Source organism: Balaenoptera ricei, chromosome 8 (assembly GCF_028023285.1).
Source record: "Balaenoptera ricei isolate mBalRic1 chromosome 8, mBalRic1.hap2, whole genome shotgun sequence".
Classification (NCBI taxonomy): Eukaryota; Metazoa; Chordata; class Mammalia; order Artiodactyla; family Balaenopteridae; genus Balaenoptera; species Balaenoptera ricei.
Window position 1 is genome coordinate 4466080 of NC_082646.1, and position 25522 is coordinate 4491601.

General features: G+C 47.6%; 1 protein-coding gene and 1 long non-coding RNA gene across 2 annotated transcripts in view; one reads left to right on the top strand and one right to left on the bottom strand.

Annotated features, from left to right (window-relative positions):
• The window catches only part of LOC132370283 (uncharacterized), a 97761-nt gene extending 87293 nt beyond the window's left edge, over positions 1-10468 (top strand). Inside the window, exons 3-4 of the long non-coding RNA XR_009504535.1 lie at positions 6580-6671; positions 9069-10468. This is a non-coding gene — a long non-coding RNA (uncharacterized LOC132370283). The remainder of the gene's footprint in view (positions 1-6579; positions 6672-9068) is intronic.
• The window catches only part of BARX2 (BARX homeobox 2), a 69952-nt gene continuing 46765 nt past the window's right edge, over positions 2336-25522 (bottom strand). Inside the window, exons 2-4 of the mRNA XM_059930039.1 lie at positions 16803-17100; positions 11751-11835; positions 2336-3035 (exon numbers count right to left, since the gene is read on the bottom strand). Of these exons, the coding sequence (XP_059786022.1) occupies positions 2769-3035; positions 11751-11835; positions 16803-17100 (650 nt within the window). The 3' untranslated portion in view covers positions 2336-2768. The remainder of the gene's footprint in view (positions 3036-11750; positions 11836-16802; positions 17101-25522) is intronic.

The window sequence follows — 25522 nt, forward strand, 5'->3', positions numbered from 1 at the left end:
AAGGATGGGTGTGGAGAAGCAGCAGGGCGTGGCCCCAAAGCAGTGCCCGCCTGCGCTGGAAAGGCCTCGCTCAGACCCATCTTTGATCCGCGGGGCTGCGCTCTGCAGAGCTGTGGCTGGAGGACAAGCCCAGGGCTCGTCAGCGGAGGTGACCTTGGGCTCGGGGCTTCCAAAAGAGGAGGAAAGAGAATCCAGGCTCTTCAACTCCCCACTCATCCCTTGAACCCTTAGGGCCAAGAAACAGTACCAAAGATGACAGGCCAGGAACTCGGGGCTGGAAGTCAGAAACAGGGCCCAGAACCAGGCTGGGGAAAACCGAGTGTGTGTGTGCACCTCTCTACCTGTGCAATGGCAGTCGCCGTCAGACACCTGAGAAGGACAGTGTGAGAGTCCAGACCCAGAGAGCAAAAACCAGCCTAAGAAAACGGTGTCCAAGTGATGGCCTTTCTGGGGTGGGAGAGCAGGACAGAACAGTTCCTCAGGAGGGAGAATAAGCTGGCACAGACTCACCTGCTTGCTTTGGCCGCGGTGACACCACCTGGCGGGCAGGTCATAAAGCCGTGTGTGGGGTGGGCCGCAGGTGAGGAAGCTTTCTGCAGGCACGGAGCAAGAAACCCTGCCGACAGCTGGCGCGGGCCGCACAGACTGGTTCTCGGAGGCCAGATCCTTACCTCCTTGGCGTGTTCACAGAGTTAGAGAGAGACTGCTTTCTCTTTGTTGATCTCAACAGCCAGGGGAAGGAAGGTGCTGCCTTAGCAAAGTCGAAATTGGAGTCACTAGGCTTGAATCCATTCCTGTCCAAAGGAGTTGTATGTCATAAGCTCTCAGGCTTATGAGTTTTTGATATTTAAATTTTAAACCAAAGCCACCCTGAATAGTCACCACAGTACCTGAAATTTTTAACACTAATAAAAGATATAAAAACGTCAAAAAGAAAAGAAATTGAAGTGACTGTCCATGTAAATGGAGGGAAGCAGGAAGCCAGACTACTAAAAACAAGCAGATCATTCCCGTTTAACTTCGAAAAGAAGTATATGATTTGTTTTACAGAACTAGTGACAGGCTTTACTTCCTAGTTGAGGCAATTATTAAAGTCAGTTTATATTTCCCCAGCCCACAATCGGGAGTTACTGAGTAATTAATAATTGGGGGTCCATAAAAGGGGCACTCTGCCCTGTAGGACATCACACGTGAACATGTCAGGGGAACGGTGACACGGACAGCCCCCGTGAGATCAGGCCTCAGGCCCGCCTGCAGGATAGTCGGGCAAGAAGCAGAGTCAGAATTCTCTCTTTCGGAAGCCTGGAACCCACCTCTTTGCTGGTCTTATTGAAAGTGGGACATGATTTTAAGTTTAAAACCACAGAGCACATCTAGCCAAGTAGTTCTCAATTTTTCTTTTGTTAAAAGTTGTAGAGCCCATCATTCAAATGGCTACTTACTACAGAAAAGTACACAAAAACCAGTGAAAACGGTTCCCTGTAGGGGATGGGGCCATTGGGTGGAGAGGGCGGGAGGGAAGCAAGACTTCTTTGCATATAGCTTGACTTCTGAAACCTATGAATTTATTGTCTCTTTGAAAAAGTAAAGCACTTTTTTAAAGCTGGAAGCTCACCATGTAAAGTGGCTACAGCAGAGCCCCCTGGGTGGGCAGGAGACGGTGGCGGGTGAGGGGGGCAGAGGCCCTGCTCCCATTTCTCTCGTGCTGTTTCCATTTGCTCTGCACTTGGACACCGGTGGGCCTGCCCTAATCTTACACGTTCCTTCTGGGGAAATTAAAGCCCAGGGAACCAGGCCATCTCTGGGTCTCTCTTTCCATAGGACATATTCAAGAAGGGCTAAGTAGTACTCCATTGTATATATGTACCATATCTTCTTTATCCATTCATCTGATTCAATATCCTGTGATAAACCATAACGGAAAAGAATATGAAAAAGAATGTATATATATATATGTATAACTGAGTTACTTTGCTATACAGCAGAAATTAACACAACACTGTAAATCAACTATACTTCAATTAAAAAATAGATTTAAAAAAAAAGAAGGGCTAAATATACTCCCCAGAAGAAAGAATACACCCAATCCTTTTTTGAAAGGTTTATTTTTAATTAAAAAATAAAAGTTATCTTAACATATCTGCATTACAGCTTCAGGGATGGAAACTTAATGAAGCAAGAAAAACAAGGTTTATCAGTTCTTGGGTCACCTGACCACCTTACAATGGATACAAAGGCACACGTGTCTTCAAACAAACTTTATTCTATTAACTCAGAACTCCCTTCCCCCAACTCTTATTTGCCCACCCTCACCAACCCCCCCCCCCCCCCCGCCAAAAAAAAACCAACCAAAAACATTAAATTCTCTTTTAAAACTACAGAAATAAGTGCTGGGGCAGCAAGGAACGCGGGCATGCCGCCCACTCCTCCGTCTCGCTCTGCTTTGACGGCTGGCCGGAGCATCCTCTGCAACACCGGGGGCCTGGGACCCGGACAGCCCCACGGCGGCACCCCAGCTGGGGTCGGCAGTTCCAAGGCACTGTGTCCCTTAGTCAAGGGCATCCGTGGCTAAAGCAGCCTTTCAGGAAGAGCAGGCCAAAGCCATCAAGTCTTCCTCAAAGTCTCGAGGTGAGACCTGTGGGCAGGAGGGAGGGAGCCGGCGGCGGTCTTCTCCCCCCAAGTTACCGGCTGTCGGAAGCTTTCCTCTCCCGGGTCTCCCTGCATTCTCCCCCAGTCTCCCCCTTCCCGCTCCCCCCAAGAGTTTTATTTTAGCTTGATGGCGGGGGTTCCGAGGAAGCTGCTGGCAACTCCTGGGGCTGGCCTAGGGGCTCGGCCACCTCTACAGGGACACCGTGCCCTTTTGGTTCCTGCGTGTCACAGAGCCCCTCCCGGCCCTGGGAGGGCTCCCAGCGCTCCTTGCTCTGGGCCTGGCTGTTCAACTTCTCTTCAGCTTCGATCTCTTCTGACGTGGGGATGGAGTTCTTCTTGGGACGACCTTTGGGTTTTGTGGGCGCTTCCTGTCCGCCTTTAAGAACCTACGTGGGAGAAAAACAGTCATCAAACCTAAGAAATAGGGCTTCCCCGGTGGCGCAGTGGTTGAGAATCCGTCTGCCAATGCAGGGGACACGGGTTCGAGCCCTGGTCCGGGAAGGTCCCACATGCCGCGGAGCAACTAAGCTCGTGTGCCACAACTACTGAGCCTGCGCTCTAGAGCCCGTGAGCCACAACTACTGAGCCCGCGTGCCGCAACTACTGAAGCCCACGCACCTAGAGCCCGTGCTCCACAATGAGAGAAGCCACTGCAATGAGAAGCCTGCGCACTGCAACGAAGAGTAGCCCCCGCTCGCCGCAACTAGAGAAAGCCCGCATGCAGCAACGAAGACCCAACGCAGCCAAAAATTAAAAAATTAAAAAAAAACAAAACCTAAGAAATAACTCCTTCCCTCCACTTTCCCACTCCCAAGGCCTCTAAACCATTCCTTCCCAGCAGTGAAGTCGCAAGTTTTGGCCAAAAGTATTCTCCACGGGTCACCTGCAGTCTACAAAGACAGCTTCATTCATGAAAGACTCAATGCACTTTTAGTCAATATCACTTCTATTGGTATTAAATACAATGATCATAAGCATATGAAAAAATCCAACTTCAACAACAGGGAAGGAAATGAAATTAAAATATGAATGTGATAGCAAGTTGACAAGTTATAAGGAAAAGACAATATTTGTAGCAAACAAGAAAATAAACACTCATATGCCAGTGTAAAAGTGTAATTGGTACAGCTTTTTCAAAAGACAATCTGAGACTGCAAATCAAAAGTCTGAAAATGTGCATACCCTTTGACACAGAGATTCCATTTCTAACAATTTAGCCTAAGAAAGTCATCAAAGATTGGGACAATGATTGATGTGCAAAAATGTTCGTCACAAAATTGGTTATAATAGCAAAAATCGGTTATAACAGCAAAAAAACCATACTCTAAGGCTTCCACCATATGATTGAATACATAATTATAGTATATGGCAAAGAGAGAACACTTGAAAACCATTACAGTCATTATATAGGAGAATGTATAACAACATGGGAAATATTATTAATATATTTTTGTGAAAAACGGGTTCTAAACCAGCATAATTTAATTTGGTGCCTAGACAACTGCACACCACCCTGTTTGTAGTCTCAGGATCATGGATAATTTAAAATTTTTTCATTCTGTTTTTTTCTATACTTTCTAATTTTTCAACGATGATCATGTATAAGTATTTCTGAAATCAGAAAAAAAAGACGTCATGAAACATGGTTTTGTAGTGTTCAAAGAGGCAGTAGCGCACAGAAGAGAGTGTTCTAGCTTTGAAAGTGGAATAACTAGATTAAATTCTAACTGTGCGCCTTATCCACTTTCTCTCTGGGAGAGTCCTTTAAAGACTCTGAGCCTCAGTCTCCTAATCTGTAAAATGGGGATAAGCATACTTTCCTGCATAGGGCAATGGTGAGGGGAACCAACAGATAATGTAGGGTAAGGGCCAGAAGTGTTCCTGAGTGTTCCAGAATCTGCCTCCCACCCTCCTTGCCTGGGTGACTCTGCTGAGACAGTGCCTCTCCTCGGAGCTTGACCGGACCTCCCAAGTCTAAGTTAAATGCCCTATGAGCATCCTATCAGAGCACTTTTCAGATACGCCTGTCACTGCATGTTTACTTGCCTGTCCCTCCCACCCAGTCCCTGCACACAGCAGGCGTTCAACGACTGTCACTGAATGAACTAACCTTTCTCCACAGGCCTTTCCATAGGGTTGAAGAAAGATATAAAGTAAGCAAAATAATGATAACCCAATGGCCTTTACTGATTACAGATGACTTGCACATTTATTATCCCAATTCGTGACTTACATAAGAGTCCCATGAGGTAGGCAGGGATAATTTTTAAAATATTTTTATTACTTTGGGATATAACAGACACTCCTTCTTCCACTGGCTCTGAACTCTGGCTGGTGTAGCTATTGACCTGGGCAGCTCATGAGAAGGGCTTCAGGAGGACCTGGATTAGCACAGATAATCAGGAGTGGGATATATTTTCGCTACTTACACACCTTTTGTAATCTTAGCTTCCTCATTTGAACAGAAGCTCTTTGAAGGTAAATCCTGCATCTGTTCCTTGCTTTGTGCTCCAAGCATCTAACTTCCAACTAACTTTCTATGCAGTTGTTAAATATTTACTGACTATATCTCTTTCCTCTAAGAGCAGCAGAAGACCTCCGGGTGCTGAATTGTAAGAATGAATGTAGTAACTTGATAAACCATAAATTCTTTTTTTTAAAAAAGCTTTATTGAGATCTAATTCACATACCACACATTTCATTCATTTATAGTGCACAACTTAGTGATTTTTTGTATAGTCACAGAATTGTGCAGCTCTCATCAGAATCTAATTTTAGAACATTTTCATCATCCCCAGAAAGAAAGCCCATACCCGTTAGCGGCCACTCCCCATTTCTCCCCTGCCCCCCAACCCTAGGCAACCATTAATCTGCTTTCTGTTTTTACAGATTTGCCTGTCCTGGACATTTCATATGAAGGGAAACATACAATGTGTCGTCCTGTGTGACTGGCTTCTTTGACTTATGTTTCCAAGGTTCATCCATGCTGTGGCATGTATCAGTATTTCATTCCTTTTTTTGGCCAAATAATATCCATTGTATGGATATACCACAATCTGCTTATCCATTCATCAGTTGATGGCCACTTGGATTGCTTCTACCTTTTGAATATTGTGAGTAATGTCTGCCGTGAACGCGGGTGTACAGATACCTGTTTCCGTCCCTGCTTTCACTTCTTTTGAGTGTATGACCAGAAGTGGAATATCTGGGTCAAATGGTAACTCCGTGTTTAACCTTTGGAGGAATTTCCAGACTCTTCCAAAGCAGCTGCCCCATGTTCCATTCCAATCAGCAGTATATGAGGGCTCCAGTTCTCCTCATCCTCGCCAACACTTGTTATTATGTCTTTTTGATTCTAGCCATCCTAGTGGGTGTGAAGTTGTACTGCATTTTTAATTTGTACATCACCGACAACTAATGAAGCTGAGCATTTTTTTCATGTGCTTATGGGCCAGTTGTATATCCTCCTTGGAGATATATCTATTCAAATCCTTTGCCCATTTAAGAATGTGGTTGTCTTTTTTAATTACTGAGTTATGTGTTCTCTATATACTTTGGATGAAAGTCCCTTATCAGAGAGAAGATTTGCAAAGATGTTCTCCCGTTCTGTGTTCCTTTTTCACTTTCCTGATAATGTCCTTTACAGCACAAAAGTTTTTAATTTTGATGAAGTATAATTTTGTTGTTGTTATTGTTGCTTGTGCTTTCGGTGTCATGTCTAAGAAGGTTTTGCCTAACCCAAGGTCATAAACATTTACTCAAAGAGTAAACATTTTCTTCTAACAGTTTTATAGTTTATTGTTTACATTGAGGTTTATGATTCATTTTGAGTTAACTTTTGTATATGGTATGAGGAAGATCGTAAGTTCTCAGTAAAAGCCTCCTTTTAGCTGGGCATCTGCTCAACCACTGTACTTTCCACCCAAACAGCTAACACAGAGATGTGAAGGGGACCTCTAACAAGATATAGATGCTGACAGAATCAATCTCTGGGCAGAAGACGTCCCTACATTCCTTTTCATGTAAGTCAGTATCTGATTTTGATTTCAGTCTGAGCACAGGCTGTTGAAAGCGCCCAAATGTGCCAAGATGAAATTGACATGTTGAAAGCAGCTCCACTGGGTATGAAGGAGGTTATACACAATTGAGTTGCTCCATGTAGTAATCAAGTTATAAAAGGGCAGGTCTAAGGAAGCCACCTAATTGGCAAAAGAAAGTCCAGCCCAGCAATTAGAGAACACCACCTATACAGCTTGGCTAGACCCCACCTGGCTGTTTTCCTACAGCAGGAAAAAAAATCAAAACAATCAGACCATTTTCTAAATGGAAAAAACATTCCAGCACAAGCAATAATTAGGAGATAACTACCCTCTTGGCTGCTTTCCACACTTGACCTCTGGCCCCTGCCTCCGAGCACACCTGAGACACGCAGTGATCTCACACCACCCCACACCAGCAGCTACACACTCACACGCACCCTGCGGCCCTTCTCCCAGGACCCCTCCTCCCCAGGCATCCCCAGAGCCCATTTAGTCCCCTTGGCCCAGAGAGGCCAGACAGCCCCTTGCTGGTGAGGTCACACACCTCTGGGAAAAACACCTAGCACACCATCTACTTTTATTAGCCAGGCCCGCTGGCAGCCCTCCTTCGAACTCTAAAACCAGATTCTTCCATGTCCTCCTGCTGAGGATGTCAGGACCAGGCCTCTCCGTCCTTCCGGATGGGCACAGGTGGCTGGGGGACAGGCACTTTGACTGGAGAGCCTGGATGACAGAGAGGAACCTTCTACCTCTCCCATTTTTCAGGCAGGAAACTGAGCAGACAGAGTGGTTTGTCATGGTGGAAAAGCAACCTAAGGCAGAGCTGGGATATGAACACAAAACCCTGATCATTTGAACCTAACACTCTTTTTTTAAAAAAATTTTTTGGCCGTGCCACACGACATGTGGGATCTTAGTTCCCCGACCAGGGATTGAACCCATGCCCCCTGCAGTGGAAGCACGGAGTCTTAACCACTGGACCACCAGGGAAGTCCCCTGAACCTAACACGCTTATCAGTATTTCATTGCATGTATGTAATGTGCAAGGAATACGTACAATGTGAAGCTGGTATTTCTTTTTATTATTATTATTTATTTACTTTTTGGCTGCATTGGGTCTTAGTTGCGGCACGCGGCATCTTTGTTGAGGCATGCGGGATATTTCATTGTGGTGCGTGGGCTTCTCTAGTCGTGGCGTACAGGTTTTCTCTTCTCTAGTCGTGGCGCACAGGCTCCAGGGCACGTGGGCTCTGTAGTTTGCAGCAAGCAGACTCTAGCTGAGGCGCACGAGCTCAGTAGTTGTGGCGCGAGGGCTTAGTTGCCCTGCAGCATGTGGGATCTTAGTTCCCTGACCAGGGATCAAACCCGTGTCCCCTGCATTGTAAGGCAGATTCTTTACCACTGGACCACCAGGGAAGTCCCTGCAGCTGATATTTCTGACTCCAATATTTATCTGCACTTACCCGATCTCCCAGCAGATCCTAGGCCATGGACTCATTAACCCAGTGCTTTTTTTGCCCCTTTTTCTCTATCTTTATCTGCAGCTCTGTGGAACGGTAAGAGCCATGTAACTGACAATATTTCCCCAACGCCCAGGACTGTCTTAACCAGAGTCCCGGCAGCCTACAGAATTCATTTTCGTGTTCTCTCTCCTGGCCTCCAAAACTTTACATTTTCTGGAGACATGAATTTTGTGGATATGTAAATACTTCTAAAAAAATAAGAAGAACAAGAATAACAGCTAACATTTCTTGGCTGTATCCTATGGGGTAGGCACTGTTCCGAGTCCTACAGGGATTGGCTCAGTTACCTCATCCGCATCCCTATAAGGTGGACGTTAGGCATTTAATGATGAAGAAACAGGCACGCAGAGGTTAAGTCACCTGCCCATGATGACATGGGTAGCAACTGGTAGCAGTTTCCCGGAGCTGTTGACTAGCTGGAGACTTTCGGTAAGAAAGGTCACGATGCACGTGGTATGTGGCCCACCCCGTTCCGTGACTAGGAGAGGAAGGTGCCGCCCATCTGGACCCTCTCACGGAACAGAACTGTACTTTGGAGCTGAAAAGTACCACTGAATGATGAGGTACTTCCGGTCCGCGGCAAAGCCCAGTGGACCCTACTGGAACCAAAGCCAAGCAGAAGCGGGATGGACGGTGAGCATCCCACCGAATGTGCAAGATCACATTTTCCTAACCCGCTACAGGTCACACATGTTGACTGGTAAAAACTAGTCAGAGATGCTATCTTGGTTCTGGCAGCGCTGTCCTTGGCAGAGTGCAAATAACTCTGAGAAGCAAGTGCTAATCTTTTTCCAGTTCCGATGAGGTTACTTGCCTTGAGACATCTTTCTTACTCAATTATCCTTTTCTTCCCCAGTCCCTGCAGAGACAGCCTTGAAAGAGTTTTACCAGGAGAAACTACGAAGCAATCAGGATCCCAACAATGCCTTGCTGTCCTGGAGGAGTAAGAATGTGACCCGCACCCGAGCCACTTCGCTCTCATCTTCACTCCAGCCGTTCTGAGGTCCTTCCTGCGCCCCACGTACTCCTGTGACACCCTTCCCACTTTCACCTGGCACGTGTCTATTCATCCGCTAAACCCAATTTAGATGGCACCTCTTCCGGGAAGCCCTCCCTTCTCTACTGATTCTGAACCCTGTAAATCCTTCCACTGTTGCCCTGATCACTCTGAATAATGAGCGGCTTACAGGTCTGTCTCCCCCACGTGACTGAGTACCTTCTTTGAATTTTATTTTTTAATGGATGGGTTGATGTCTTATGGTCGCATCTCCACTGCCTGGTGAAAGTAAGTGCTCACGAGATGAAATGAAATGGAGTCTTGTTTCCCAAAGGGGCCTGAATCCGGTTGGCCTGTGGAATGCTCTCTGAGGTTAAATCTGCGAAGTTACTTCCATTTTGTTTCATACGACATTGATAACCATCGACATCCGGCCCACGGCTGCGCCAGCAGCGCAGTGGCTGGTGGAAAACAGGTGATGTCAGAGGCAGAGGCACACGTGTCCCCCACAGGCACCGGGCGGTGCTGGCACAGATGGCAGGCTGTCAGTTCGTTCACCGTCTGACGCATGAAGAAGATCGCTGATAACCAACCTAAACAATGCCTCTGCCGCTCAGGAGACGTTGATTTCGATGATAATGATGGACAGGGGAGGAGGTGGGTGGTGGAACTTGCACAGAAAGCAGTGAAGAGACTTGCCCGAAACCAGCCAGGGAGGGGCACGCCTGGGAACACGGCCCAGTGTTTCCAGCTCCCAAATCTGGTTCCCTTAGAGATCAATCCCCCAAAAGGTTTCATGGGTGTCTTAGCATTCTAGAAGTTGGGGAACAACAGTATATTTAACTGAATCTTATTTATCCTTCAATTTCACCTTCTCCCTGCAACCTGTCCCAATACCTCTCCTCTGGACTCTTATGGGGTTCGAAATCTATAAATAAACAACCAGCACTTAATTACAGTGTGCTCCTTTGCTGCTTCCTGGACCTTGCTTCTTCAACTGGATCATAAATTCCATGAAGACAGGGCTCTATTTTGTTCCATGACTTCCTGTAGTGCCTAGGACGAGGCGTGGTTCACAAGAGAGAGACACTGAATATGTATCTGTTGATGCAGGCCATATATGTGTGTACATGTGTCTGGCATTGCCGCCTCACTGGGAGAGCATTCATGGGCCAGGCCACCTCCATCTGAAAATCCTTCCACCTTGGAGGCAGGTCCCCCCAGAGGAAATGATGAAATTTGCCCAGGAATTTTTTTTTCTAGGGATATAATAAATGCTGCCTTGGTGGCTTTCTTCCCATTTCCATTAATATTAATTTGCAATTTATTTATTTAGTCTCTGTGTTAGCAGGCAATAGCAAGAACTAAAGTTTTCAGAAAAAAAATATTGGACAGAAACAAAATTGAGAAAACTCAAAATCTATTACCTACTATCAAGGAATACTAATTAACTTTTTTTTTTTCTGAAAACTAGGTGGCAGGGGGACCTTAATTATTTGGTAATTGTGAAAAAAATTCATATTCCAGCCCTTGAGACACCAGGAAACATGGCTGTGACCAGATGGCTTAGCAAATTAGAACGTCATGCAGGCAGGCCTGAGCTCCTGAGAGGAGAGGGGGCCAGTGGGATCCAGCAAGGATGTGCAAAGGCCTGGGTCAGAGGCCACGGTGCATATGGTCTCTAAAGAATCGGAGCAAGGCTTCTTCCCACCCTCATGCCAACCATCCTCTTTTCTCTGGGCTTTGACCTTGACCCTTGGGGTTAACAAGACTGGACGTGAAACCCAACTACTTTGGATTTAACTGTGCTTTTTCCCAAAAACAGGGGTGGTAAACCATTATGAAATGGAGTTCCTCAGAATGTAGAGATGTTTATTCTTTTTTGAAAGAGATGTTGATACTAATAAGTTCATTTAAAAACCAAATATGGAACAGCTCATGAGCTGGGCACAAGGGCAGCATTAGGGAAGCCAGAGTCACTATGCCATGTGTGTCAGAGGCGCCTGGGTGCTGGTTAACACCCCCCGTCCTGGGAACAGGACAGGGAAGCAGAATCCTGGGAGGGGCCTCGAGTTCTGCATTTGTACCTGCCACCCAGGTTACTCTGACCCCGCCCACTAGAGCTGAGAATCACTGCATTAGGGGGACACACAGCTACAAGAGCAGATGTGCCCTGTATATCCTCTAGACAAAGAGGACTGGCTTCTATTCTGAGCTATTGGTGGGAGGGGGAAGGAAGTTCTTTGAAAAGTCTAGCAGGTGGGGTTAAAACCTGCAACTGAGAAGCTTGGGGGCTTTCTTTTTATTTTATTTCTAATGAAACTGTGAAAAAGAATATCCTTCTGGTCAGGAAATCCAGGTCAGAAAGAATGGCTTATCCTATTAATTCAAACAGCCTCCCTCCTAGCCAGCATCTTAAAAGGCCTTCCAATCTCTGGAGCTCAAACCGCCAAATGGTCCTTCCTGCCTTCGTACCAGCCCTGTAAGAAGAATTTTTCGTGTCATGATGGGCCCATGGTTAAGACCTACTCTCTTTCTTACCATTTTCTTCCATTTCATCCTGCGGTTCTGGTACCAAGTCTTCACCTGCAGTTGAGTGAGTCCCAGAGACTGGGCCAAGTCCAACCTACAAGGCACGAGAGACAGAGGAAGGATGAGGAAGGGGGAAAGGGCAGCAAAGGTGGGGTCCTGCTGGCTACCTCTGGGCACTGCTGCCAACGTGTGGACCTCCCCATGAAACCGACTCCTCCCCAGAGAGCTTTGCTTTCCTTCCAAGAATCCTATGGAGGAAACTCTGCGAAGCTAAGAAACAGATGCGCAAGCCCAAGGACTGTGTACATTGGAATTGAAAAGAATTTCTGAGCCTTCACTGCAAAGTCCTCTTCCTGACCCGATAGGCTCTTGACTCTGATCCTGTACAAAAGGAAGGCTCTGCTCCAAAATCCAAACGGGGGAGAAAAGGTGAAGCCGTATTTTCCTTATCATCAGAATCCCGCTCATCACTCAGACCCGGCTCAAGCCCCGCCTCCCGGGGGTGAGCCCGCTGCTGCCCCTCCCACCAAGCAGGTTGCCTCCTCCACCCAGGTTACCCGTCACCCAGGCGGCTCTGAGTTCTCGCTGGGCTCTGATTGCTTCACAGGAGCTATTTCTGCCTCCCTAACTGAACTGCAAGAGTTGACTTCCTAACTCAACTGCTGCTTTTACAGTCGCGAAAGTGCCGACCGCGCTCTGAATCCAGAACAAGGGCTCACAAATACCTTTCGATGGATTGACTCATCCACCATCGCTGCCCTCAACTGTTATGATGCCAGCTTCCAAAATAAACATTACGCCCGTAGCGCCTCCTGCTTCCCATTTCACGGCTGAGCGTGGTCCTGCATTTCTCTGTAGCCTCCTGCAAAGCCCTGAATGTCAAAGCCGTTCCCGGGGAAGTATGCAGTTGGAGCTAATTCTAACAACACGGCACCTGTTTCCAGAGCACCACCACGTCCCAGGCTGTGTGCAGAGCCCCTGACATGTACCATCTCGTTTATTATTTTTTTAACATCTTTACTGGAGTATAATTGCTTTACGATGGTGTGTTAGTTTCTGCTGTATAACAAAGTGAATCAGCTATACGAATACATATATCCCCATATCCCCTCCCTCTTGCATCTCCCTCCTGCCCTCCCTATCCCACCCCTCTAGGTGGTCACAAAGCACCGAGCTGATCTCCGTTTGCTATGCAGCTGTTTCCCACTAGCTAGCTATTTTACATCTGGTAGTGTATATATGTCCATGCCACTCTCTCACTTTGTCACAGCTTACCCTTCCCCCTCCCCGTGTCCTCAAGTCCGTTCCCTACGTCTGCGTCTTTATTCCTTTCGTTTATTCTTTTCACGTCTATTCCTTCCTGCTGTGAAGTAGGTACGATTATTCCCATCTTACAGATGAGAGATCTGAGGCTCAGAGAGACTAGAATCTCTCAGCGACCACGGCGCTGAGTGTCCACCACCTGTTTTTTGTAAATAAAGTTTTATTGGAACACAGACACAGTCATTCATTTACATATTGTCTGTGGCTGCTTTCGTGCTACAACCTCAGAGCTGAGTAGTTGTGACACAGACCGCATGGCCCACAAAGCCTCAAATACCTACTCTCTGGCCCTGCACGGAAAAACTGTGCTGACCCCTGCTAGGTGGTCCTAGAGAAAGAAGTGGAGGTAGGATTCAAGTCTGCTGACGTCTGTGTGTCTCCCCCTGTACGGAGGCTCCCTCCACGCATCGTCCTTTTGTACAAGACAGGTCTGTCGGAGGGACGCTCTCGCTCAGGCCTTTGGGGACGCTGCATCCCAAGGAGCCGCAGACGACCCAAGCGGAGCATATGAAACAGGGAAGGGAACCAGGCTGAGGCTGTCCAGCTCAGTCCCTGAGGCTGTGGGAAGTGCTGACCTGTGTTTACTGATGACAACCCCAGGTCCACCTGAGCACCCACTGGAAGGACCACCTCTGGCTGGAAGGCGCCCACACGAGCTGCCCCCCCGCCGAGGTCCCAACCCTGGTCCCTGGAGCAGCGTGGACTCGTCACGCAGCACCCCCGGCACAGCTTGAGCAGGGCCCACCACTTTGGGAGGCGCCGGGGTATCTGAGGCTCGAGCTGTGGGTGTCACGGCCACCGTGTCACAGCAGCCTGCACAGCCGCCAGCCTGGGCCGTGGGGACTCTCGGGTGCGAGTCCTCAGCTGCAACCTTCTCTAGCTGAGGAGTAACGAGCGACATCTCACCATCAGGAAGACCAGCGGGTACAGGAGTGCAGGTTCCAGGTGCAGCTCCTGGCACTCCAGGTGCAGCGGCCCAGCCCCCCTGCTGTGACCAGAGAGCCCAGTTTCAATCTCCGATAATAAAAACCGTGTTCCTTCCAGGAACTTCAGCTCCTGGCTTCAGTCAGCATTCACACATATCTGCTTGTCCCAGTAAAAGGGCTACTGGAAGGTGACAGATTTATTGAAAGTGATTAACAGACTGAAGCTAGTAAATTCCCAGTGCCAGCAGCCCTCACTCTCCCCACTAACGAAGCCTTGCTTCCCAAGCAGCTGTTCATTAAAGCATCAAGAGCCCAGGGGGCCATCCCACAGGTCTCCCAGGTCTCCCCCGGCTCCCCCTGTGCCTTCCCGGCCGGTTCACCTGAGGCCATCAGGTGCATCAGTGAACGGAAGGTTCAAGTTCACAGCTCTGCCACCGCATTAGCAAACGAGGTGAGCTCACTTGGGAAAAATGTGCCCCTGACTCACTCTGGCTCCAGAAACACGCTTCACTGTCATCAGCCTTCTCTCATTACCTGCCACCCTTACAAATTCTCACTAGCCTGCATATTCACTTAGATGGGGTCACCCAGGAAACTGGAGAAACAAACAAAGGAGAAGAGGGAGTGCACCGTGGGAGGAGGGCGTGCTCATGGCCCCGGTCACGTATGAGGTGAGGAACAGCTGGCAGGGCGGCTCGGGCTGCAGCCTCCACGCCCACCAGAGGGTTCTCCTCCCCCAGCAAGTGGATGAAGCCCGCGCAGCTCACCTGAGAGGTGCCTGGGCAGGTATCAGGAAGCCCCAGGAGGTTTACTTAGAACAAAACGTTTCTGCGAAAAAAATCTGCTGACTTCCAAAATAGGCCTAAAACGTCACCCAGGCACGCTGATTCATAAATCGGGGCGCCCACCCTTCCTGGGTGCCAAGTACATGAGGCTCTCCGTTACACGCTGGGGGCACCAGAGTAGCCATTCGATACCTAGAGATCCCATTTATTAATCCCCAATTCACAGACCTGTCTCCACTGTCTGCCCGAAGGTGCCCCAAACTGCTCACGTCCGAAACAGAATACACTCCCCTCCAAACCCACTCTGTCCTCAGTCTTCCAGCTTCAGAAAATGCTTGTCCCTCCTTACCTGGTGGCCCATCCAGGAACCACAGAACTCTCAGCTCTCTCCCTCACGCCAGCATCTGTCTGTTCCAGCTTCGGAACTGTTCTCCGATCTAGTCTCTCCTCTCTGTTCCCACTGTCACCACCTTAATTCAGGTCTTCAGTGACCCTCCCTGGACTCTGCCCACCTGCTTTCCCTGCTCCATCTCTTCCCTAACAGTCACCTGTGGTGCCACCGACGTGAGGATTTGAAAAGTAAATCTGGCCATGTCGCTTCCGGCTCTTCATGGCTGCTGACGCACGGCCTACACGACAAAGTCCCTGATCTTTGGCCAGACGTACAGGGCCCTTCCCGCCTCTGCAGCCTCATCTCCCACTGCGCCCCCCTCCACACCTGAGGCTGGAGACGCCCGACCACCTGCAGGGCCCTCAGCACGCCCCGGCGAGCCCGTCTGTGCCTTTCGTGCGTCACTCCCTCTGTGGAGGGCTCTCTCCCTCCCGGGATGAAAGCTCTTCTGAAGAGTTGCCTCCTCCGAGAAGGCTTCCCAGCCCCCGCCAACATACTCAGCAACACCTCTGCGCTCCTGCAGCCCGCGGGAACGTGCCGGCACCCGCACCCGGCGTCGTGATGTCATTACCGCAGCCTCGTCCTTCCCCGTGACCTCCTCTAGAGCAGGTCTCTTGTCTGCTACTTTCTGGACCCATAATCCCTGCCACAGTGCCTGGCACACAGCCGGTGGGCGCTCAGCTAACTGAATCGGTAAGCAAGTTCCCTTCCAGTCAGTGAGCTGCAGCCTCCTCTCTCGCTTAAGTTTTGATCGAACAGCTAATAAATAGCTTAAGAGATGCATCTGAGTTTCCTTCCCTTCTCTTTAATAGGAGTAGGGTCAAACCTGATATGGACAAGGCAGGGAGCAAAAGAAGAGAAAAAGTACCTGCAAAATCCTCCCAATAAATAGGATTACACATTAGCCATTCCAGAGTGAGTTTGAAGGAACAAGGTAAGACACACACTCTTGCAACGTATTTTTTTGTTAAGATGCTAAATTAAAGAAAGCGGGGAGGTATTGAAGCCTATGAGTAAAGCAGGGGTCACAGCTGCCCTCACTGGGATCTCAAAAGGGTTTAAAGAAGGGACCCTCATCCAGGTCCTCTTAGTTCTCAGCCAAATGCTTCTGACTTGCTATCTGTCAAATCCAGCAAGACATCTGACAGCTCCACAGTCCCATCAATCCAGCGCGTCCAGGCAGGAGCCGGGCCGACCCACTGGGCCAGTTGGGGGTTAGGAGAGGGGAGCCAGAGGAGATCATGGACCCCAATGTGGGTCTAGTCCCACTGCATCTGATCCTAAGTGTAAGTGGCTTTAAACACCAAACCTGTTTCCCAACTGAGAGCCTGGGTAAGCATTGGCTAAGCTTTACTTTGCTGGTTGTACTGGAGAAGTTAAGTTAATATACAGAGATATAGTGAGCAGTATAAATTCATCAGCAGGCAGGGTCCCGGGCTGAGATGAAGTCACGTGGGCTGGCTTCTGTAAAACCCAGGCTGAGACTGCATGAGCCGAGGGATGGACAGATTCCTGCCATACTGTCCCGCACAAACTCTAGAACAGTCCTCGTGGCTCTCCGTCCCACACCGAGAACCAAAGGAGTCCCCCTTCTCAAGGGCCTTCCCGGCAGACGGTCCCCTCCCCGTGTCCTCACCTGTCTGGGGTGGACAAGTACTTCTGCTTCTGGAACTTCTTCTCCAGGCCCATGAGCTGCAGCTCGGTGAAGATGGTGCGGCTCCGGCGGGGCTTCTTCTGCCGGGGCGTGGGCTGTTCCGTCTCCGACTCGCTGCTGCCGTGGTTCTCGCCCGCAGCCTCGGCGGAGGTGGCCTCGGCGCCCGGGTGGCGGGACAGAGCCTGGGCGATTCCCGGGGTGGCGGGGACCAGGTGGGGGATGACTGTGGGCTGTCGGGTGATCACCGAGAGGAGAGGATATGCCCGAAGGGAAGCGGGGCCTGGAAGACAAGCAGGGAGGCAGGTCACACAGGAGCAGTGGGGGAAGGGGGCCAGAGGCCCTCAGAGGACCCCGGGCCGAGACCCATCTGTCCGGCAGGGCCTCGTGTTCACAAGGAGGTATAAATGGGGGAAGGCTGGGTGGGCAGGGCACATGCAGATTTGCTCAGCCTGGTCTGGTTTGAAGTGAATCTTTCTCCAACTCTCCTGTTTGAACCCCTAAATTCTGGTTTCAGAGATATGGGTCAATGGCAGTGAGCAGATGGAAAGAAGTACTCAGATAAAGCTAGAAACACTTACTTAAGGAAGCCGAAACAGATCTGTAATATACAGTGTACTTGAGAACCACCTCCGGTCTTTATAAAAATACATGGTTGTGGGCTTTCCTGGTGGCACAGTGGTTGGGAGTCTGCCTGCCAATGCAGGGAACACGGGTTCGAGCCCTGGTCTGGGAAGATCCCACATGCCGCAGAGCAACTAGGCCCGTGAGCCACAACTACTGAGCCTGCGCGTCTGGAGCCTGTGCTCCGCAACAAGAGAGGCCGCGATAAGGAGAGGCCCGCGCACCGCGATGAAGAGTGGCCCCCGCTTGCCGCAACTAGAGAAAGCCCTCGCACAGAAACGAAGACCCAACACAGCCATAAATAAATTAATTAATTAATTAATTTTTAAAAAAAGAAAAGGAAAAGAAAACCAGACATCTGAAGTCAATGAATTTAGCGCTTTTCTACGTATGGGAAGAGTCTGTGCTCACCGAAATCATTCCTTTGATGTGCACCTCGGCTATCTGGGGCCAGTATCCTGTTCCTTCCCATCCTGAGTCCCCTCAGGGGGTACCGTTGGGGGCGGCTACAGTGGCCAAGGGCTTGGCAGCGGGCAGCCCGGCAGCCCGTTTGTCTCCACCCTGAGTTCCCTCAAGGCTCACCATCGGGGTGGAGATAGATAGTGGCTGATGGCTTGATGGCTACAACATCCTTTGTTTGCTGATACTTTAAAGTTCAAGTGAAAAAGCTCTTCCTTTTCATTGTTCCATAGTATTGGGTTTAAAATGTCACCATCATTACCTATGGAAATCATTTTATCCCTCTGGGCCTCAGTTTTGTCATTTGTACAAGTGAGTAAAAGTAGGTAACTTCGAAGAATTTTTCGAACTCTAATATACTGATGTCACAAAAGCACATCATCCCAAGCCCATCTTGATATCTGATGAAAACAGAGAAGATTCTGTGGCTGCCCTTTGGGACTCAGCCCAGACCTGACAACTCACTACAAGGGCAAGGTGAGCGTCGGAGCCAAACATCACTCAAACTCGTCCTGGGTTAAAACCAACCAAGGTCACAGAAGCACCCAGGTGCTACGTGCAAGCTCTCTCTCCTCTGGGTTGGCATTTCTCTTCTTACTCATTTCCATGCTTCTGTTTTGGACCCCAGTCATAGTTATTAAAAGAGATAACTTCTCTTGTTCTTTGACTACATGTCTAGTAAGGCCCAGTAGAAACCACAAAGCTGTTAAACAATAAATCACGACTTCCATTGACTCTCCAGCCAAGGCTAACACTTGAGGGTTTTTGTTGTGGATTCTTTTAATGAAAAAAAAAAAAAAGAAAGAATCTGGGAATGATATTTTATAATAAGAAAATCATGATACCTGGGACAGTAGTTTTGGATCTGTATACATTTTGAAATGCTACTTCTTCAGAAAAGTATCTAGGTCTTCCCTGGTGGCGCAGTGGTTGGGAATCCACCTGCCAATGCAGGGGACACGGGTTCAAGCCCTGGTCCAGGAAGATCCCACATGCCGCGGTGCAGCTAAGCCCATGCGCCACAACTACTGAGCCTGCGCTCTAGAGCGTGTGAACCACAACTACTGAGCCTGCGTGCACAACTACTGAAGCCCATGTGCCTAGAGCCCGTGCTCCACAACGAGAAGCCACCGCAATGAGAAACCTGTGCACCGCAACAAAGAGTAGCCCCCGCTCACCACAACTAGAGAAAGCCCGCGCACAGCAACGAAGACCCAATGCAGCCAAAAACAATTAATTAATTAATTAATTTTAAAAAGAATAAAGTTATAATATATTTTAAAAAAGTATCTAAAAGCTTCTTATACTGCTATTTTGTTTTTATTACCAAAGTAGCACAATTTCTTATAAAAGAATTTTAAAACAATTCAGAAATGTATAAAATAGAAGTCTCCCCTCCCAGCTTTCAACCCCAAATCTTAGAGGTAAACTTCCATAATTGTTCCTGTGTATATACAGACATACATATGTTCCAAATCTAGTAATAATGTATTCTAATCTACTGAAACACATAGTTACAAGTGTTTATTTTGTAAAATATAAACATGTCACTTTATTTTTTCTAAATGGATAGCCAACAACCCCCAAACCCTTTATTGACTAGCCCATGACTTAAAATGCCAGCCTTAAGATACATTAAGTTCCCAAAGAAATGAAGTTGGGAATTTTTGTTTATCAGAATTCTGAGAGTCTACTGGGGAATTTTAGTCACCAGAAGTCTGAGAATCTCCTGCTTTCTAGAAAAGCAGCCAAACTGGGACAAGAACCACCCTTCCCAAGGGCTGCCCTCTGTCGGGATGGTTATAAATAGGTGTGGTGCCTCTATATGAGGGCAGTGGGTGTGGGGGATGAGGAGGGGTCGGGGAGGGAAGAGTTAGGAAATCAGGTGGATCAGAGAGGGGGGAAGATTTTTTTGAGGCCTCCATGGGTCTGCAACTCTGGGGAGAGTGAAGGCTACTTTGAGAGGATTTCTGAAAAACATTTTAGGGGTGTACTGGGTAAAATCCTTGAATATATTCCTTTAAGTAAAACTAAAGATCTTTCTGTTCAAGGCTTCGGTAATCAGATTTCTGTTGTCTTTGAGTATAATTCTATAGATACTGGTCCATGTGGGGCCCTAGAAATAGCTGGGTTACATCATGAATGCATATGTCTGTTTCTGGACTCTATTCTACTGAACTAATGTATGTCCTAGGATAGGACCATTCCACTTTTATTATTGTAGGGTTTAGGGAGTTTTATTATCTGGCAGAACAAATTCCCCCTTTTTATTTTTTCTACAAAATTTTCTTGGCTATTGTCATTAATTATTTTTTCCAGTTGAATTTTAGAATCAACTTGTTAGTCTCTTAAAAGCAAATCCCACTGAAAATTTATTAGACTTCCATTGACCTTATAGATTACTATAAGGAAAGATGATTCTTTTGATGATCCTATTCTCTGGTAGGTTGAAAGAAATTGCTGGTGTTTAAAAATGGCTTTTGGAGATTTATGCCATTTGGTTCCATAAAGCTTAAGCCCAATGAAAACCCTCATTAAAAAACAAAAACAAAACAAAAAACTTCAGAAGAATTGGTAGTGATTTAAGGCAACATTCTAATCACCAAAGTCTGTAGTTTCAGGAATCTTGACCCAATGTTCTGATGCAGATTCAGTGACAAAATTGCACCTCTCCCCAGTGGCAGAGAGCACCTTCTGATGCTGGAGACGCACCCACAAGGCCATTGTGATGCTGATAAATACTTGGAGGATTCAGGAGGACCATCACTGTAGTAAATAACTACAATTGCAGTGAAGCACTGTGTTGAGGTTTTAGTATTTGACGTGTGTCCCTAAGGAAGGAACAAGCGTGGCTGGACCAGGACACAAGGTGGGTAATGTGTGTGCAGCAAAGCACTGCGTCTCCTGAGAGGGAAACCAATGGGAGCAGAAAAGTGAGACCAAACATACTCTCGCCAGCTGCTCTATGTCTTTCCTTGTTTTAAAATATGACCCGATTTCCAACAAAATAGGATCGGCCCAGAGCTTTCATTTCACAAAGCACTTACACACCCCCATCTGATATTCTCACAAAAGCACTGTGAGATAATCCAGCCATCTATTTATGTTTTGGCTAAAAATCAAATTTAGGTTTTAAAAATAGGGGGGAAATGATAAATTAGCTCATACACTGTGGGGTGGGGGACTTGGGTTACTGAGAAGGCAAATAATGTATAACACTATGTATTAAGTATGTCTTTCTCTTTTCCTGAGAATTATCACTATGTGAAAACGTTGACTGAAGACAGCTGTCCCGCCACCCTGGATCATTTACATACACTTGTGAAACTCAAGCACATTATCTGCTACCGAGAGGGAGTCATGACTGTCATAAACCAAAGACTTTGTTTAAACATTTTTAGTTGACAAAAGGAGTGTAAACATGACCACAGTGAATGCATTTTCTAATAGTTGCTTTCCTTCAACCCATCCCCCTAACCAATGTTTGGCTGTGGGATGGATATCACATAACTGCGTGTATCGTATACCTAGAAATAGCTGCCTGCCAAATGTTTGGCCGTTTTGAGAATCTGTTTTTGGATTAGAAAACCTGAGCACATTCGTGGTAGGCTGATGCCCAGGGACATCCCCGGGAGCCTGGGGAGATGCGGACCATTTGGGAGGCTAAACAGAATTTTCCGTCGCGTGGATTCTGCAAACTGAGTGTAGATCACGCATACGAACGCACTTGGGCCAAGCACGGGCACAGTGCAGGGTGGCAGATTCCAGGCACGTCTCCCCAACATAAGTCCTCCTTCCCCGCGGAGGCCAGTCCCCCCAGTTACAGCTGGACGTGAACCCCAGAGCAGAGTCCCCAAAGCACAGTGTTGGCTTCCACACACCTCCTGGGGGCTCCGCTTCCACTGCTCCAACATACCAGTCCCCAAAATGGCTCTCCACGCCCACTATTCCGGTTGACACAAGCGAGGTCCAAATGTCTGAGTGGATAAGGATCTCTAAGCTGCCTGCTTGACTGATTTATGTCCCGGGAATGTGTGACCTGTATACCCGCAGAAAGCTTCCAAGGGACAAGCAACACACACAAAGCCACAGGTGGAGATGGCATTCCGGATGGTTAACCTGAAAGAAAGACTCAGTGGAACAACTGGGTAGCTCTGGCTGAGTTTCCTGGGAAAAATCATAAAACCACCCGCACCGAATTATTCCCATCGGCTCACATGCCTGCAGATTGGCTGCTAATTTGGGGCAGTGGAAAGAACAGGACCTCACTGACTTGTGGAGTGAACTTGAACAGGTTATCAAAACTTTCTTAGTTTCAATTTCCTCTTCTGTAAAGTAGGGCTAATAATAGTTCCCCCTTGTATCTTACTGGGAAGATGAAATGCATTAAGGTATGTGAAGTGCCTGGTGGGCATTTCATTACTGTTAGTTCCCTTTCCTTTCCTCTTTTCACTTTAGTGGTTTGATGCTCTGTGTCAATGAGCCAAAAGAAAACAGACGGATTTTCTTATCAAGAAAGCAGACCTACCTGTGAACTATGCATGTGCATCTTCTTATCCTCTGTGCATTCGTATGCAAAGGAAGATGAAGCAGCACTAGAATCTGCTAGCTTCTCTTCGCCAAATGAGGGTCTTCAAATGCCCTGACAGCAGCAAGAGAGCTAAAGGATATCAGTGGGAGGGCTAACCAGGCCAGACAACCGCCTAAAATCATCAAGACTCCAGAAATAACTACTGTGGTTTTGCAGACCTGTATAAACAATGCGCAGCCCTTCCCAAGATTAGCCGTAGGCAAAGAAGGATGAAGTTAGTGGGACACAGGACTGTACCCAAAGTCAATTTGTAAACACTGCAGAGAAAACAGAGATGGGGCGGTGGACACTGACTTGCCTGGGGGTGCGCTGAGGGTGGACTAAGGAAAGGCTGAGCGGGGGGTAAGTAGCCACAGACGTGAAAGGTCAGTGCTTGTTTGTCTCTATGCATAACCTGTAAGAATGTCAAGGAGGGGAGGAAATATAACGAGGCTGAGTGGCCTTTTAACTTTGTGATACACTAAGTTTCTAGCCCAGTAAGAGTGAATGGAATACGTGCCCCCTTTACAGGTTATGGCTTTGTATGACTCAAGAAAAGAGAAAATGTTTTAAGAGGCCAACTCAAAGGCTGACAAAACATCTTAGCCATTAATTACCTCATTAAAAAAGAGCGGGTGGGGGCTTCCCTGGTGGCGCGGTGGTTGAGAATCTGCCTGCCAATGCAGGGGACACGGGTTCGAGCCCTGGTCTGGGAAGACCCCACATGCCGCGGAGCAACTAGGCCCGTGAGCCACAACTACTGAGCCTGCGCGTCTGGAGCCTGTGCTCCGCAACAAGAGAGGCCGCGATAGCGAGAGGCCCGCGCACCGCGATGAAGAGTGGCCCCCGCTTGCCGCAACTAGAGAAAGCCCTCGCACAGAAACGAAGACCCAACACAGCCAAAATAAATTAATTAATTAATTAATTAAAAAAAAAAAAAAAGAGCGGGTGGGCATGTTGATGAGTTAAGTGTAAATGAATTAGAAACATGTGAAATAAATTTATTCCAAAATCCACACGCGACCACCATAATGTAGACTCTGGAATAAGCATCTAGTTAAATCAAACACTGAAGAAGGTTCATAAAGGTTGATGAATAAAGGGCTGAAAACATTTCTGGGGATTTGGAAAAATGAAGATTTGGGAAATAAAGAGGAGACCAGAGCAATGCTAGTAGGCTTGACTGCAATACGCCATCTTTTCAGAGTCTTGATTTCGCAAAGAGACAAGCTCGGTCTTACCACATTCAACCTGCAATGTCATCAAAATTACAGACACCCACAGAAACACTGGGCTGCCCTGGGAGCTGCGTGAAATCAATCAAGCTAGCCTGGCAGATAGGTTTATGGTCCTTCCCGCGCTGCCTCAAATGCCCTACTGCCCAAACGTGGCCATCATGCACCCTCTAGCCGTCACCACTCCACACCTCCCTCCGCCAAAGAACACACTGGAAATGGCACTGCCTTTCTCCTCCTGGCCATTCTGTTGTCTCCATACACCCACACCTGCTTTCAGCCATACCTCACAACCACTCGCGGACAGAAAGCTTCCAGAGCAGCTGTTGTTTAGTACAGAGACCGAATTAATCACTCCCACCTTCATGCACCCCCAGCTTTTTGTTTGTGTCCTTACTCACCCTTACTTAATTCAAACCTTGGAGCAAGAGTTAATGTGTTTACCCACTTATTTCTCACTAGACTGCAAACTTCTCTAGGACAGAATTAAAAAGTGCATCTTCCTAGCGAAAACTCCATGCCTGACTTGAACTGATTTTACCTGGAATCAGAAGACTGGGGCTGGAGATGTGGTTCTGACACCTCTGACAACTTTGGGCTCTGCAGCCTTGGTTAAACCATACTTCCAACCTTCTGCTTTCTCTTCTAAAAAATGACACTAATAATGCTTCTCCCAAGCTTGTTGAAGGATCACATTGGATAATGAGTATAAAAAAATTTTTAAACAATGAAGAACTATACCCAAAAAGGCAGTAATTTTTTCCAGCAGTCAAAAAGCACTAACTTTCCAAATTTTAGAGATGTCTCTATTCACTAAGAAATCATACTCCTGCTTCCTGTGCTAACCTAAACCATCCCTGTGTCTCGTCCCTTATCCTTCATAATTTCTAGTTAAGGTCCTATTGTCACAGGGACAGAGGCTACACAAAGCTGACCAGGAGAAATCTTCTAGTTCACTGTCACCATCATCTGTGAACTCTACCAAGTAGCTACTCAGCTCTGTGCTAACTGCTAGAGATGGGAAGAGAAGCGATTCCTCACCTCTGTCCTCAGAAGCTAGTTATCGCACTGGAGGCATGAGACATTACAATAAAAGGTAAATAAGAAAACAAAGAAGTTTTTGTGTGGCAAATGCTGAGTGGCAGAAGACCTACAGGAATTCAGGATGGATTGCTGCACTACAGAGCGTACAGTGCCTGGTTGTGAAAAGAGGAGCCGGGGTTCTTAGGGGAAAGGAAGAACCCACAGGACCTGGAGAAACACCAGATTGCGGTGGGAGAGGAGGGCAGACACATAGAAGGTGCGGGAGGACTCAAGACTCCAGCAGTGTAAGCTGGGACGAAGTGAGAGAGTGGCATGGACATATATACACTACCAAATGTAAAATAGATAGCTAGTGGGAAGCAGCTGCATAGCACAGGGAGATCAGCTCGGTGCTTTGTGACCACCTAGAGGGGTGGGATAGGGAGGGTGGGAGGGAGGGAGACGCAAAAGGGAGGAGATATGGGGATATATGTATATGTATAGCTGATTCACTTTGTTATAAAGCAGAAACTAACATACCATTGTAAAGCAATTATACTCCAAAAAAAGATGTTTAAAAAAAAAGAAAAAATGACTCCAGCGGTAACTGCTGGGATCGGAGCACCTCTGCCTCTGCCCAGTGACAATGTTTGGGTAGAAAAGATAAGGCTCACAGAGGCTTATTTGGTTTGCAGTAAAATCAGACACTGAAGTGATGATTCCTGGCAGGCCTGGACAGTCACAAACTAGGGTTCCCCGAAGGACTCTGAGATGGGTCTGTGGATTTTACACAG